The 16,155-nt window shown below is 43.3% G+C and overlaps 2 protein-coding genes across 2 annotated transcripts in view; one reads left to right on the top strand and one right to left on the bottom strand.

The window, feature by feature from the left end:
- Positions 1–1,972, bottom strand: part of EFL1 (elongation factor like GTPase 1) — an 83,933-nt gene extending 81,961 nt beyond the window's left edge. The window contains exons 1-2 of the mRNA XM_081831895.1: positions 1,846–1,972; positions 1,000–1,109 (exon numbers count right to left, since the gene is read on the bottom strand). Of these exons, the coding sequence (XP_081688021.1) occupies positions 1,000–1,090 (91 nt within the window). The 5' untranslated portion in view covers positions 1,091–1,109; positions 1,846–1,972. The remainder of the gene's footprint in view (positions 1–999; positions 1,110–1,845) is intronic.
- Positions 1,313–16,155, top strand: part of SAXO2 (stabilizer of axonemal microtubules 2) — an 18,571-nt gene continuing 3,728 nt past the window's right edge. Inside the window, exons 1-5 of the mRNA XM_081831894.1 lie at positions 1,313–1,426; positions 1,734–1,875; positions 2,110–2,179; positions 4,806–4,985; positions 10,435–10,637. Coding sequence (XP_081688020.1) covers positions 1,313–1,426; positions 1,734–1,875; positions 2,110–2,179; positions 4,806–4,985; positions 10,435–10,637 — 709 coding nt within the window. The remainder of the gene's footprint in view (positions 1,427–1,733; positions 1,876–2,109; positions 2,180–4,805; positions 4,986–10,434; positions 10,638–16,155) is intronic.

The raw sequence follows: 16,155 nt of genomic DNA, 5'->3' as shown, positions 1-16,155 counted from the left end.
GTAATAGTACAAACCAGAAAGCAATCATGGGAGCACTGAAGAGCTTTAATAATGTGCTGTCCGCTTGGCATGGACATCTTGTGTGTCCGCTCAATCCTAGGGCGACACTTCCCTACGATCCAGTGGAGTAGAACTCATTATCAGTACGGCAAGCACATACCCCCTGGAGTGTTAAGTGCCCGGAAAGCACTATCTTTCTGCACTGGGGCTGCAATCCTAGGACCAGACGCCATGTGATTTAATTCACAAAGCAAAAGAAGAAATACTTTTGCCAAACCTCATGTCCTCAAAATGTGAGCAGTCGTTACAAAAACTCAAGGGGGGCAGAGGGTCAGTGCTGGATCTGTACATACCACTCCCTCTCAGCGGGCTTCACCGACACAGCGATTTACCACTTCTCCTCCTCGCAGTTCCCACACCACTGCCCTCAGCTACTACCTCAGTGGCAACAGCCACCTCACTAACCTCTTACCTGCCTTTCAGTGCACATGACCACATCCACCAGGCTAACCTTTCTAACGTGCTGATTACAACAGCCCTGCTTTGTTTTGTTCTCCCAGTGGCTCCCTACTACCTCATAATAAATATTAATGATCATCCTCATAATAAAGCGTGTACTGGCCAAGGGATTCTCATTGTCACCCCGATCCACGCTCAGTGGGGAGTCTACATGAGATTCCCTCTCTCCCTCTGCCCCTCCCCTTGCTCCGCACTCGCTCGCTCGAGCTCTCTCTCAAATAAATAAATCAATAAATAAAATCTTAAAAAAATAATAAAGTTGAAAACAGTGATATACACTATATAGAAGAATGCTAATCACTAGGTAGCCGTGCTCATTTCAAATGCTTTATGGCGAGCGTCTCTAACATTCAACTTCTAAAGACATACTTGCTTCTTAGCAAGCATCAGTCTCAACTGTCCACAGCTTGGCTTTGCTGACAAATGTGGAGACACACCCCCTTAATTACTGAAAATAACCCATTTAGAAAGGATTCTTACCATGGTCAACGTGAGCCAAAACGCAGATGTTCCTGATGTTGGCAGTGTTTTTCTGCAGGTGAATCATCTTATCCAAACTACTGAGCACCATGGTCCCTTACTTCCTGTGACTAAAAATTAGGTATGTGTCACACATGGCACGCGCGCTAAAGATCAGGGCCTCACATTTTTTTTCCCTGTAACGCGGGGAGCTGACAGGACCTGTCAGGTCCCTTAAGCTAAGAACCCAGTGAATGTCTGCTGAAGGGGACACACCCACCCAGGCCCAAGTCCAGTCTGAGCAGTGGAGCAGCTACCGCAGCACGCCGGTATCATGCAGCTCGCTCACCCTCCGGGACTGGACGGCCGCGAGGCTTCCCGCAGCTCGCCGGGGCGGGAACACCAGCAACTGCCACCGGACAGGCCTTACCGGGCAACTGTCTCCCGCGTAAGAAGGGTCGTCTGCAGGACGGAGGGAAGACGCTGACACCTCTCCCTTCCGCTCCTCGATCTTTCCCCACTCCCCTCACGCTGGCATTCTCGCTCGCGCTCACTCAAGACCAAACTCCCGGCTCCACCACCGCCCACCGCGGATGAAGTTTCTCCCAGTGTTTCGGCTCACATGCTCCCTAACCAAGCAGGTGCACTACGGGGCTCTGGAAAGGAAGGAAAGCACCCACTGCAAGGTCCCTTCCCCTCCCTGGGGCCCCGCATTCGCTGTCTCCAGGACACAGGCGGCGGTCCGCGGCCCCCAGGTGGACCCGACGGCTCCGGGCGGCGGCCGCGCCCAGCCCGGGCTCGCCCCGGCACCTCCGGCCCGCCGGCGACCCGAGTCCCCGCCGCCGCCCGGAGCGGACCCGCACTCACCGGCCGGGCCGCCCCGCCTGCCCAGCTCAGGCCCGCTCGGCCCCGCTCAGCCCCTCGCCGGGCCACACCGCACGCGTCGCAGGCGCCCACTGCCCTGCGCTCCCTGACGCGCGCGCGCCGGGGGGCGGGGCTGGCGGGCGCACGACCTCTGACCCGCGCGCGTCTCTGACGCGCCGGAAGCCGGCTCTGCGTCGGTCTCCTGGGCACCCGGGGTTGCCATGACGACCGCAGGCGCAGCGATCCCGCGAAGCTGCAGGTGCTGAGGGCCGGCGGGGCGACCGCAGCCTGCCGAGAACATGAAGAGTTGGTGTCTGTGTCAGATCTGCACCTGCGGGTAAGGAACGGCCAGCGTGGCGGCGGGCCGGGGCGCGGGGTGGCCGGAGCCCCGTCGTGGCCGCCCCCGGAGGTGAAGGGACACGGACGCTCGCTCCGCAACAACCCCCACCCCCTCACTCCCCGGCTGCCGGGCTAAACATTTCTTGCTCTTAGACTCCCTGGGCAGGTGCAAACTGAGCGCCGTCCGGCCAGGCGGAGGATATGAGCGCAGTAGCGGCCGGTCCTCAGGCTGCCCGGGGGTGGGATCGGATCCCACTGGGAGAGTGGATGTCCTCAACATCTCAGGGAAGGAGGAAGGCATAGGAATAGGACGCTGTGCAAGTCCATGAGCTTTCAACCCGTGCTACGCTTTCTTCCACCTGCAGCTTTCCATCCAAGCCCGACCGTGTCCTCGTCCCCTCCAGGCAGTGCCCCCGCTTTCCATCCAAGCCCGACCGTGTCCCCGGTCCCCTCCAGACAGTGCCCCGCTTTCCATCCAAGCCCGACCGTGTCCCCGGTCCCCTCCAGGCAGTGCCCCCGCTTTCCATCCAAGCCCGACCGTGTCCCCGGTCCCCTCCAGGCAGTGCCCCCGCTTTCCATCCAAGCCCGACCGTGTCCCCGGTCCCCTCCAAGCAGTGCCCCCGCTTTCCATCCAAGCCCGACCCTGTCCCTGGTACCCTCCAAGCAGTAGTGCTCCCTTAGGAATCTGCCTGACTGAGAAGGGAGTAGCCTCCACCCTGAAACCCAGAATTGGTCTGAGTCCTGCCTAACAACTTCCCACCCCCTGTAAACACAGCCTTCTCCCTCAGCTTCATTGTTGGCCCAGGGATTAAATCACTGCTAAATAAATATTAGGAGCATGTCGATTCCACGGAATGATTGACCATGCAACAGTGGGAAGTGAGTGGAATGGTATCAATCAAATCTGTCATGTTTATGTTGGGATTTGAAAGTTGGTCATTTAAGCAGATAAATCAAGATGTTCAAAGCTCATAAAAAAATTAAAAAACAGATGTAGCCTCCAGAAAACTAAAAAGCAGAGATCATCAGAAAGTTGTTTCTAGAGATAAGAAACATTGGGACAGGAGACTTTGGCTTTCCTTTATAAGCTTTTCGGTATTTATTTGTTTTGTTATAATGTGAATGTATGTCTTTGCTGGAAAATAAAACTAAGAACAACGAGAAATTTCAAAGCTTCGACTTGATTCTTGTAACTCAGTGCACCCATATCAGAACCTCCATGCATGACCTATGTACCCTGTCCCTGATTTTCCCAAGAGACCATGTGTGGTACTAAGTCAACTTCAGCACTTTCCCAAAGCCTCCATTGTCAGCCAATAATCCCGAGAATCTCTCAACTCCTCTGATTTTGAATGTACCTGAATAGCCTTTGACACAACCTCTTCACTCTTTTCTGCATTACAATTCTTCCTGTTATCCAGCAGCCTCCAGGCAGAGCAGCTGATCTCTCTTATGTTCTTCCTGGGGGTTCACGGAGTCCAGATATCCTAGCCGGTTCTGATTTCATCTACAGAGCATCTGCATTTTCCTCAAATTCACCTTTCCTTGGGCTTGTATTATTAGCCTTCGCACATAGCCTGGGTCCCCAAATGACATCGGACCTGAGAAACTGACCTCATATTTCAGCATTGTGGGATGATACTTTTTTGTTGTTTGCTTGGGTTTTTCTGTCTGTTTTGTTAAGAGCTTTTATGGTTTTTTTTTTTTTCTGATTATGAAATGAATATACATGAGGCATGGTATGAAAATGCAAGGCAAAAAATCTAAAATATAGTGAAAATCCCTCATAATCCTACTCCACACAAATAAAAATGTTCCTTAAGACTTGTTTTACAAGTCCTTTAAAAGGAAAGAGAGAGAAACAGAGCATACCACACATACTCTTCTACAACCCACTTTTTCAGTGTTTACAATTTCTGCATCTTGCAGTAGCCACACCTAAAGATCAACCCCATTCTCTGTAACCACTGTGTGCTATTAGCTTATATGATATATTGGTCAGGGTTCTTTGTTACAGAGTTAAGGAGTGGTTCTGAGAGGCCTACCGCTCGGCTGCAGATTCCCAGTTGTTGGCAGGGAACCACTCCTTACTGCCAAGGTCAGGGAGCTGCCAGTCAGGAAGCCACCTTGCAAACCTGAATGCCGCCTGACAGCTGCTGGCTCCAGCCTCTCGGCGCCTCTCCCACGATCCTGCCAGCAACAGGGCTGGGCTCTGCCCCTCTCCCTAGGTAGCGCTCTCTGATTTGGAGTATCATGTGAACATCCAGCAGGTGAAAGCTAAACTGGGTGGGGAACCTGCTTGCAAGGGGCCTGGTAGATGTGCTTGTGAGCTTTTTCAGCTTCTTAGTATAAGGAGACCCACTAAATCTTTGTCAGAGGAAAACGAGAGTTTCCACCGTAAAGGATATATCATACCTTTCTCTTGTTTTGGTAAACACCATTGCAGAATAAACAGAAGGTATTTTGTGTTTGTTTTTTAGTAAGGTTGCTTTTAAATTTAGAGATTCTATGTTTATTGAAGGTCTCTCTGATGAAGATGCAATTATCATAAAATATTTTTGGAAGTCAAAAAAAAATATTTTTGGAAGTCAAAATAATCTTTCAGTTTATTTATGTTTGCACAGGCGACATCACTGTCCACATGGAACCACAAGGATTTATGAAAATTCTGGCATATCTTGCCCCACCACTGAATATTTGGAAAAATATCCTACCTATGGCAATGTTCTTCCACCTCAGAGTCTGAAACCCAAGCAAGAATTTCGAGCATGCTGTGGTAAAATGGAAGGAATAACAACATTTAAGTAAATATTAAGAAACTAACTGCTTTACTTACTTCTCTCCCAACTCTTCTGGTCTTAATAAAGTTTTTTAACTATTTAAAGTGAACTGTTAAGTTGATCGAAGTTGAACCAATTCAAGAAGCAAGGAACTAGTTGAATCACAGCTTGAGAAAAACAGAAAGATGAAAATTAAGTTAGAATGACAGAAAGTAAGAAAGAAAAAGGGAAATAAAAAGTTTTATTGATTTTTATTTAACTACTTAAAATCTCTTATGTCTATAAGAGACTTTCCACTGTCACCTCCAACTAGAGGAATACAGGAACTTCCTGTTTTTTCTGTAGCTACTCTAGTTTTTACATCTCTGATCTGTTTCCTATACTTTAGCCTGCAGAGATGATCTTTTTAAAATGCAGTTCTAATCCTATCATCTCGTTGCTTAAAATACTTATACTTTCCCCATTGTATTTAATATACACCAAAATCCCTTCATGGTTTGGTCCCTAATTGCTTCTCTAATTTATTTTCAATGTGCTTTTTAATGCTCACATCCCATGGGACATTTCTCATTTCTTTTTTTTTTTTTTTTTTGAAGATTTTATTTATTTATTTGACAGAGAGACAGCGAGAGAGGGAACACAAGCAGGGGGAGTGGGAGAGGGAGAAGCAGGCTTCCCGCGGAGCAGGGAGCCCGATGCGGGGCTCGATCCCAGGACCCTGGGATCATGACCTGAGCCAAAGGCAGACGCTTAACGACTGAGCCACCCAGGTGCCCCTCATTTCTTGAAAATACCAGGATTCCCTTGCCACAGAGCCTTCCAATACACTATTTTACTTACTTGGAAATTTCTCTCCCTTTTACCCCAGTTAATGCCTGTGTAACCTATAGATCTCAACTCAGTTATCACTCTGAGAGCCTCTGACACGTGTGTATCCAGTTCTCAGGCTGGGTAAAAATCCCCTATGTAAGCCCTCAAAGCATCTTCCTATTATTTATCATAGATCCATTTCAGAGGCCCATGCAAGCAGGGATCATGTCTATTCTTATCTTGACATTCTATTTCCAGAAACCTAGCATGATGCCTGCTAGCGTGTAGGAGGCACTCAATATTCATTCAGTGGATGATAGACAAAAAAAAAAAAAAAAATCCTCCTAAGCCTTAACTCCTCATTTAGGCTTAGCTTTAAAAAAAAAAAATTGGGGGCGCCTGGGTGGTTCAGTCGGTTAAGCATCTGCCTTCGGCTCAGGTCATGATCCCAGGGTCCTGGGAATGAGCCCCGCATCGGGCTCCCTGCTCAGCGGGAAGCCTGCTTCTCCCTCTCCCACTCCCCCTGCTTGTGTTCCCTCTCTCACTGTGTCTCTCTCTGTCAAATAAATAAATCTTTAAAAAAAAATTGTTTTGTATCTTTGTCAATGGGTTAATTCTTTTCTTTATTCTGTTAATGTGCATACCATACTCAAGGTACAATCTTAGATGTTAAGTAGAAAAGGATCAATAAATAGAGGTTTCTGCTTTCAAGGAATGTATCAGATTTCTATAATTTGGGTTTTTAAAAATGCTCTACAATAACTTTAATTTGCTGTGTTATCCATTTTCATATCATTTTAGATAGAGCTCATTCTACTTGCCTGAACAAAGGTTGAAACCTTCAAACTTTGAGTCCAATACTTCTACCTTTAAAATTTCAGGCAACCCTTACAGTAATAGTGCTCGGTGACTCTCTTAGCTTCTGTAGGTGTGTGGCTCTTCCACAGATTTGAAAATCTTCCATAGTTCTCAGACTTGGTATGCTTTAGAATCATCCAGAAGGGTTAAAATTGCAGATTCCAGAATTCCACCTAAAACAGTCAATAGATAACGGAGTGGATCCCAGGAATCTGCATTTTAACCACCATTGCTGGTCATTCTGTTGCCGTAGATTCAATGAAATGGGTCAAGTACTGCACTGATCCCTGGGTATGACATGGGACGTAGAGAAGGACTGTGCCCCACTCTGGCTTTTACAGCCTTGTGGGAATGGCAGTGGAAAAACAGAAACACGGATTAATAAACAAGATACAGATTAAAGCAAATGAGATGAAGAAATTGAAGGACTGAGACAGAGCAAATGGGAGTGGTTGCTCTTTTTTCTTCGCCTTACCGTTCATTCTTCCTCGATACCTTAATGATTCATAATGGAGATTTGAAATAAATTCCACAATATGCATATTTGTTGAATAAAGATTTTGCATTTAACTAGTTCTGAATGTTAAAATTAGGAAAGCCTGCCATATCTTTCTTTAAAAAGGCAATTGCTTTTCAATTCTGGGTTTGTCAGTTGACTTGTTCAAGTATCCCTATATAGTAAAAAACAAAAACAAAACACAAACCCAAAAAACAACCAAACAAACAAAAAACAAAAAGAAAGAAAAAGATGTCCCAACTCCCAAAAGGTCAGAATATGCCAATAAAACTAAAATTTCCATTTCTCAAATCATCATCGCTACACTAAGTAAAACACTGCATCTTTTCTTTGTATTTTGACTGAGGAACTAGCAGTATTTCCAAGAGCCGTATGCCGGGGGTTTAGAACCCTTCCTTCACTCCCTTATGTCAACTGTATTGACTAAGCAGCAAAAAGCTGATTATCTGTACAGAGAATAAAGGGTCATCCTATACTTTTCTAGAATAGAGGACGAGACTATAAAGAGCAGATGTCTAGACGTGCTTAAGACTTTGGATCCTTTATAGCAGGACGGTTGCTTACAGTTCGAGGACTGCCAGAGTCGGCGAGGAGTCTGCCCTGGAAGTATGGTTATGGACATGTTCTATGTTTGGGGACATATCCGATGACTAAGAGTGTATTTACCCATTATCACTTCTCCATAGAAAGCTGCTTTGGGTTTGGAGGTACACTTTCTAACATTCAACTAATCTAACCAGAGAAACTAAGACTTCAAACCTTTCTCTCTGTCCTCCCCCTGATTCTTCCACTTCCTGATTGCGTTTTAGCCTATGTCCCTCTAGCTGGTATTTGGGAAGAGCAAAGAACAACTCAGATGTCTTGAGAATAAGAGGTACATGATTTCTACTATTTATCTATTAAATAATACTTAGTGAGCGCTGGTTAAGTGTCAGGCACCGTGCTGAGCACCTGGGATATAGCGGTTAGCAGAAACAGTCGCGATCTCTGTGCCCACAGATGCTGCCGTCTAGTGAAGGCAGCAGCACATCACCCAAAATAAGTACAAGATCGCAGCAGGGATAAAATCCATGAGGGATAGGCACGAGGGGACTTGAGAGCCAGAATACAAGGTTTGATTTTATCAGGGAAATGAGAAGAATGAGTGAAATCCTGAAGGATGTGAAGCAATTAACTGGATGAAGTAGGTAAGGAAACGCAGTGCAGACAGAGAGAGCAGCATGCAGCCGGCAGAAGCAGGGAGAGAAGGCGAGCAAGAGGAAAGCAGGAGGAAGTTTTCTCTAGTGGCTAGTGAAGGAGCCACGTGGGGCCTCTGGGCCACGTGTGGGGTTTTCTGTGTCCTTGGAGCAGTAAGAGGCCACTGAAGGTGTCTTTTCTTTCTCATTTGTCTGCCTGCTTGCCTGTTTTTTGAGGGGGTATAAAAGGGGGCTAATTAAGGAATAGGCTAGGCAGCTCAGGGCAGGAATGACTTGATCAAATTTACATGTGAAAGGATCACTTTGGGGGCCAGGTGAGGAAAGGCAGAGAGAAGCCAGAATGAGTGGACGGCAGATAAATGAGTTTAGGGATTGTTGAATTGATGTGAATAAGCTATTGTGGGAGCTTGGACCTGTTGTGGTAATGACAGGAGATTTGAGAGAGAGTTAGGAGGTCAAAGTGACAGGACTTGATGAAGCAGCAGCCACACGAGGGAGCTGAGGTGAGAAGGCTGAGAGCTGGGTCTCGGCTGCTAAAGAGATGGTGATGCTCTTCACTACGATGGGGCGCCAGCAAACGGACCAGATTTGTTGGGGGCAAATGGTGATTTGGTTGGGGGCATGTTAAGTTTTGAGGTGGCGTTGCGAATACAGGTAGGGAGCTCAGAGAAGGGTCTGAGCTGACCTATAAATTGGTGGGTCATTTCTATTTCGGTAGTAATTGAAGCTGTGGGAGTAGAGCTGTCTTCAGGGGTGAGCACCGGAGGAGAAGAGGAACGTGTGTGGGCCCCAGTGTTGAGAAACCCCCAGCATTTAGTGGCCGAGGAGAGGGGGGACGAAGCTGCACCAGAGACTGAGGAGAAACCAGCAGGAAGGCAGGAGGAGAGAGTCTCCTGGAGACAGAGGGAATGGGCCACAATGCCCATCGAGTAAGAGGAGGACTACAGACTCCGTCACAGAGAAGCCACTGTGACCCGTTAGGCAGTGCTGGACCCCGGCTTGACGGGGGTGGATGGCATTGAGGAAGAGGAGCCAACAAGTCTAAGAAATTGTACCATGAGTAGAAGGGATTCAGTGAGGGTTTGGGGTTTGGGAGCTTATGGACATAAATAGAAAATAGTGATTAATACAAGATGGCTTATACCAATAAAATGAGTGACACAGTCAGTAGAGTTCAGAAGAAAAAAAGCAGTTTTGAAGACGTGTAGTCATAATAGTAATAGCTGACATGTTGCCCTTACTGTGTCCCAAGCTCTCTCACGCGTGTGCGCCAGTCCTTGAGACAACCCTATGAGCTAGATGACATGCTTGTCCTAGTTTATATATAAGGAAACTGGGGCCTAGACAGGGCAACTAGGTTGCCCAAGGTCACACATCTAATGAATGACAGAGCCAGGATTTGGACCCAGGCAGTCTGGTCACTCTGGGTCTGTCATCTGCACCCCACCAGACAGCCCAGTGTCTACAGCACCATTTCTGCCACAGAATGTTATACAATGCCCAGGGTGGCTGGGTTGCGATATGCGGCTCTCGGGGATCCAAAGACGAGTAAGAATCACATCCATACTATGAATGTGATTTATGACTGAAGGCCAGAGTTTAGACATTAATTATTTATTTAATTGGTTCTTTATAATAAGCAGGAAGACAGCATGATTTCAGTAAGCGGAAAGCATGCCCAAAGAGCTTAGTCTTTAAGTAGGATGAATAAGGAATTTGACAAAGTAGACCCAGGGGATATATTTAAAATTTTTTCTTAGACTCATTAAATCTCTCACATAAGATTTCCTTCCAGGTTAGAAAAAAAATCAGTTACTTCAAGATTTTATTTACGTAAGATCCAATCAACTGAAGATCCACATCATAATGATGTTTGAAAACTAGGATTTTTGACATATTTCTTAAGATGTTAGTCACTGGGTAGGACATAAAGGAATTAAATTATTTCTCTCAAGTAGTTTATTAACTATCACCATTTTAATATCTTCTTAGACTTTTCAACTGAAATAAACCTTGAAAATTTCAATACTGCATTAGAAAAATTAGAAATAAAGGAACCTGTGAGGCTATGTTTCAAACTCATATATTTCAGATCGGATTATCGTCCTTATGAGATAGTCAAACAGCCTCGCCATGTACCAGAAGAATACAAACCAAAACAGGGGGAGATTGATCTTGACACTACCTACAAACGGGATTTTAATTCTTACAAAGTGCAGCCTGTGGCCATAGTCCGGCCTTTGGAGAGACAACAAGTTAAACAAGGGAAGGTGGACGCTGTCCCAACCTATAAAGGTAACTTGCCATTTCAAAAGTGAAGGAGCCAAAAAATTAAAGCTCCCTTCCATCCAACGTCAAATCATAATTTGGTGTGTTGCCAAACTTAGCTCCCATGGCTTAGGAAAACTTGTTTGGCTTTGATCAAAGCAGTATTACATAGCAGAAAAAAAAGACCATTTGCCTGATTGAGAGTTCAAAGACCTGGATTTCTGTCCAAATTTAGCCACTTAATTCATTTTCTCTACCTAAAAACATATACAGCTGTCCTACAAACAATGTGGTTTGAACTGTGTGGACCCACGTATGTGCAGATTCTTTCTGATAAATACGGTCCGGTCCTATAAACGTATTTTCTCTTCCTTATGATTTTCTTAACATTTTCTTTTCTCTAGCTTACTTTATTGTAAGAATACAGCATGTAATACATATAACATACAAAATATATGTTGACTGTTAAATGCTGTTGTTAAGGTTTCTGGTCAACGGTAGGCCATTGGTAGTTTTGGGAAGTAAAAATTATGTACAGATTTTTGACTGCACATGGGTGCAGTGCCCCTAACTCCTGTGTTGTTCAAAGGGTCAACCATAAAAACAAACGATGTCATTGAACAAGCATTACATCACAGTTGTCACATTATGCCACATTTAGTTGGCACCGTTCCTTTCTTTCCATTCCAGAATGAGTTGAAACTCTACTGAGTGTACTGGAGTCAAAGAAGGTCAAATAAATAGCAACCTCTTTACCATTTAAGTTCTGAACCAACTGATAAAGCAAAAGAGTTAGCAGGTGGAGAACCAAATACTCCCTTTCTAGTGATAAAGGCTAGGGTGAAGGATAAAGCAGATGCTTCCCGATATTGAACTCAGAAAAAAACAGGCTTATCCGCCCAGTGACAATGTTGGACCACCACTTAGGAGACCAGCTCCTCTAAGACTTCCAGCATGGAGGAAGTATGAGAATACCTTCTCCCTGTTGGCAACTGACTTGGAAGAAAGGGGCTGGACAGTGTATGGCTAGTTTCTTTCCAAAAATCAGCCTGATTTTAAAATACTCTATTGCTTTTGGGGAGTGGGGTCTTTTTTTTAAAAGGCTATCTTGTTACTGCGTATTATTCTTAATAATATAATTGCACATTTAAGTTTATATCCTTTTTATTATGTGATATAGCTGAGTGGTATGTCCTCATATAAAACCCTTTTATAAAAGTGATGTCACCCACAGTAAAAGCAGTGGTTTAAAGTTTAAATGGACAATAGCTGAACACATATGTATTCTTCAAATATCATAAGTAAATATGTTTACCAGTACGCTATGATCTATAAGTAGGGAGGTCAAGAGCATTGTACTTTCATCTTTTTGGCTGTGAGCACGTAAGATGCTACACAAGGAACAAAGTTTTAAGACAATGCGTACAGTAACCAAGTGTATTGTTATAATGCAATATAGCATAGAGCGATTGCAGATCTGTACCTACTGGTACGCAGAGGTCGTATACTGCCATGACAATTGGACATAAAATATATTTGGTGAAAACAACTGGGTCTTTTAACAACCATAGTAGGAATTTCTTTTCTTTTTTGTCCTACAAGATCTATCAAAAAGTATCAGTAATATTGATAGTCCCCAATGCTGTGACAATTACACATAACACACACACACACACACACACACACACACACACTAGTTCTAGGTTCTCATTACCTGGGTTTCCTGTAGATTTCCATACTTCCACCCCCATAATCCGATGTTGAGGATTCCTGGGATCCCTCTGGTTTTCTCGCTTCTGACCTTTCCTAGTGAGGAAAGGTTATCTTTGTATTTCCAGGTGTGGGAGCATGAGACAATAAATATTAAGGGCCAAGGCAGTCCTCATTCTGTGTGATGACTGTACTGCAGGTTTTGTAGGTAACTATTTAAGGGCAGGTCTGTAGCTGATGAGAAATCACAATGAGAAGAGACTCTCTCACTATCCACTGAGAATCAGAGAACCGAGGAAAGACAGAGAGGGAATATGATAAAGAAAAAGGAAGAGAAAACCCTGTAGGGCTGTGACGAGAAGGGTAACATCTAGATTCCAAAGACGCAGTTCTATGAGACAGGTTACTCTTAGACAGAAATGTATCTGCTCCCAGCAGCCTCAGGTTAGAAAGTCATTTATACTGAAATGTAGATGATTAAAATAGGCCAGCATTGGATTTGGTAAATGTCTTAAGGATTACTCTGTTCTGTGCTAGGCACTGTAGGGAATACAGAGATCTGAACTGAGCATGGTTGTTAACAGATACTTTATGGTTGAGGAAAAAAAGCAATAGTAGCAGAAAAAATTAAATCGCCATACTAGAAATAAATAATATGTGTTATCACTAGGGAGGAGGATAATTCACTAGAAAATTAATAGAACAAGTCATGTTTCAAAAATTTAGACTGAGCAACACTGAGCAAAATTCAGGCCAGCCTGGGATGTATCAGAGAGCAGTAAGTATTGATCTATAGGAAAGGGAGGGACATCACAAAAACTAGGATGAAATAATCAAAAATGCATAGAGCCAGAAAAATAAAGGGGTTGTTCCATAAACATCAGAGGATTTCAGGAAGTGAGAGATTGGGGTGTAATTCTATAAATGTAGGTAAAGATCAGATTGTGAAGCATTGATTACCAGACTGAGGTCCTTAATATTTTTCTCGTAGCTGCTAAAAACGCTTCAGTTCTGTCTCCAGGAAGGATATAGTAAATGGCAGAAGGCCATTATTTCCACTACAATAGCTAAAATTACGTATACATTTTTAAAGTGTAAAACATCTCTTTAATGGCATTAGACAGCTGTGAAAGCAAATAGCTAAAATTGCAGAGATGGAGGAGGCCTTCCTGGGTGAGCTAAGAGAACCAACTGTTTACTTCCCCGGGAGCATTTGTCACACCTTGGCCTAGGCTGAAAATTGAGCTTGGCATAAGCAGAGAGACTCTACAGGGTGAAGGGAAACCAGTGAAGCACCTGATATGTGGATTGGTATAACAAATTGGAATCCATTAGTCTTCCAGATGTATAGCTGGTTTTCCTTGTGGGATGTTTGCTGAGTGTGTAGGGGGTATGATGGGCTAGGAGACTGGGCCAGAAAGATCCCACAGCTGTACTTGGGAGTAAGTGCTTAGGAGATAAAGTCCCACAGAATGAGGGCTGTACCACAAACATACCACAATTCTTGTCCTTGTAACTAGAGGAGGATTATGTCTAACTAAAAATGCCTCTGAGCACCAGCCTAGCTCAATTCCTGATTGGATTAGGGTGATTTGTCTAAATTGGAAAGACCAAACTTTCTCCTGTTGAAAATAACACTGATTTTATTGTCTATGGTTTACTTATACATGACACCCAGCATCTGGTAAAATATGAGACCTATGAAGAGTCAGGAAATATCTGGAGAAATGATGGTCAAGAAATTTCCAAATCTGATGAACGGGTCAGGCCACAGATTTAAGAAACTTAACAAATCCCGAAAGAGATAAATACAAAGAATACCACACTTAGGCAACTATCATCAAACTTCCAAAAACCAAGTGAAGGTGAATTCTCAAAAGTAGTAAGAGAAAAACTACACATTATTTATGAAAAGAAAAATTAGAAATATACCTAACTTTTCACCTGAAGCCATGGAAACCAGAAGATAATGCAGTGACATCTTTAAAGTGTTGAAAGGAAAAGAAAAAAAAAAAAAAAACACCTAGAAATTCAAACCCAATGAATCCCAGAATTTTATGTCTAGTGAAAATATCCTTCAAAAAATAGGGCAAAATAAAAATGTGTCCAGGAACAAACAAACAAAAACCCCAAAGAATTTGTTAGTAACCAACCCATACTACAAAAAGTAGTAAAGGAAATTCTTCAGGTTGAAAGAAAATGATTCCAGAGGGCAGCATGAAATGCAGGAAGGAATGAAACACACAGAAAGGGTAACTTTGTGGGTAAATATAAAAGAATATTGACTTCTTAAAGTCACAATAATAATTATGTATTTTTACATAAATATAGAAGTAAAATATAATAGAACAAAAGACAGGAGGGGGTAAATGGAATTACACTGTTGAAAGTTTCTTCCACTGCTCTAGAGTGGTAAAAATATCAATTTAAGTTCAAGTAGGCCAAAAAGATCCCCTAATAAGTAAAAAATGCCTTTTTATTCTAAAAATAGGGAAAGTTCTAATTAAAATGCTAACAGACAAAATGGAATAATAAACATACCCTGTATCCAAAAGAAGGCAGAAAATAAGGGGTAAGGGAACAAAGAACATGTGGGAACAGTCAAAAGCAAATAGCAATATAGTCAACTCAAACTCAACTAGATCATTCATTACATTAAATATAAATGAAATAAAAATTTCAATTAAAACTCCAAGATGGATTATTCAACTGAAGCATACAAAGTTTCAATTTACCTCTTGAAATAGAGATGTCAAGTAGGAAGATATATATCTGGGTTTGGTGTTCAAAAGGAAGTCTGGAATGGAGATTCAACCTCTGGAAGTCATCAGCTTATAGGCAGTATTACAATCATGGGAGTTGTTTGATGATATGTAGATTGAGAAAGAAATGCCCATGATGGAGCCCCCTGGCTTTCTAAAAGTTGCTTCCAAGTCCTCGGTGCCATGATGCCACAGGGAACAGGTTACAAGGTACCAAGGAAGAGAACTAACATGTGCACCTCAGGACTTTTGTCCTCAAAGAGGAACCTAGAACAGCTCACTATATAAGGGTGGGGATGGAGCTCTGCATACAGACGTTCATGGTGAGCAAACACATGCAGACACCTCATGGGGTTAAAGCTGTTCAGAAGATAACAAACTTGCTAACTAGATTTTAGTGGTTAGAAACTGTGGTTACAAGTCAAAAGAATGAGTAGAGGAAATGGAATTGCCCTTATCTAACCAGAACAATACCACAGTTGCCAGAGGGCCAGACTGCATTGTTAGATGTGCATGACATTATGTCTGCCTTTTCTAGAAGTGTCATAAGACACTAAAAACAGATGATATGAATAAAGACTAGGATGTTTTAAAGGTATTACTAGAATGTTATTAATAAATATTCCAGAATGAGCAGATAATCAATATTCCAGGCATATGAGCATAGGCATATGTGTAAAAGGAAAATCAATTTTCTGCAGTTATCTGGAAATGATATTCATGGTATTGTGTGCTGTCAAAACTTGTGTCTCAGTCTCCAAATTTTTGCTTCCTTTTTGAAAACCAAAGCTGGCTTGGTAAGGGAGAATTACTCTCTTCTATTTATTTTCTCTCATGAAATTAATATTTTTCCTCAGTTGTTTTGGCAGCAAGGTGGAACTCTAGGCCTTTAATAGCACCCTGTGATTTCCTTTTAGTTTCTGAAAATAGTGTTATAATTTTATACTTCAGGTTGCGAATAACAGAGGTTCCTTCATGGTGCCTCAAGCAAAGAGAGTTCGTGGTAAAGGCTTCCTCTATACTTGTAGTGGAAAGCTGTCAGGGTCAGAGGAAGCTTGAGGGAAGAGCTACTT

Source organism: Leptonychotes weddellii, chromosome 9 (assembly GCF_054177405.1).
Source record: "Leptonychotes weddellii isolate Sample4059 chromosome 9, ASM5417740v2, whole genome shotgun sequence".
In the NCBI taxonomy this organism is placed as follows: Eukaryota; Metazoa; Chordata; class Mammalia; order Carnivora; family Phocidae; genus Leptonychotes; species Leptonychotes weddellii.
The sequence above is the reverse complement of the archived record's forward strand: the minus strand, read 5'-3'. Positions and strand labels throughout refer to the sequence as shown.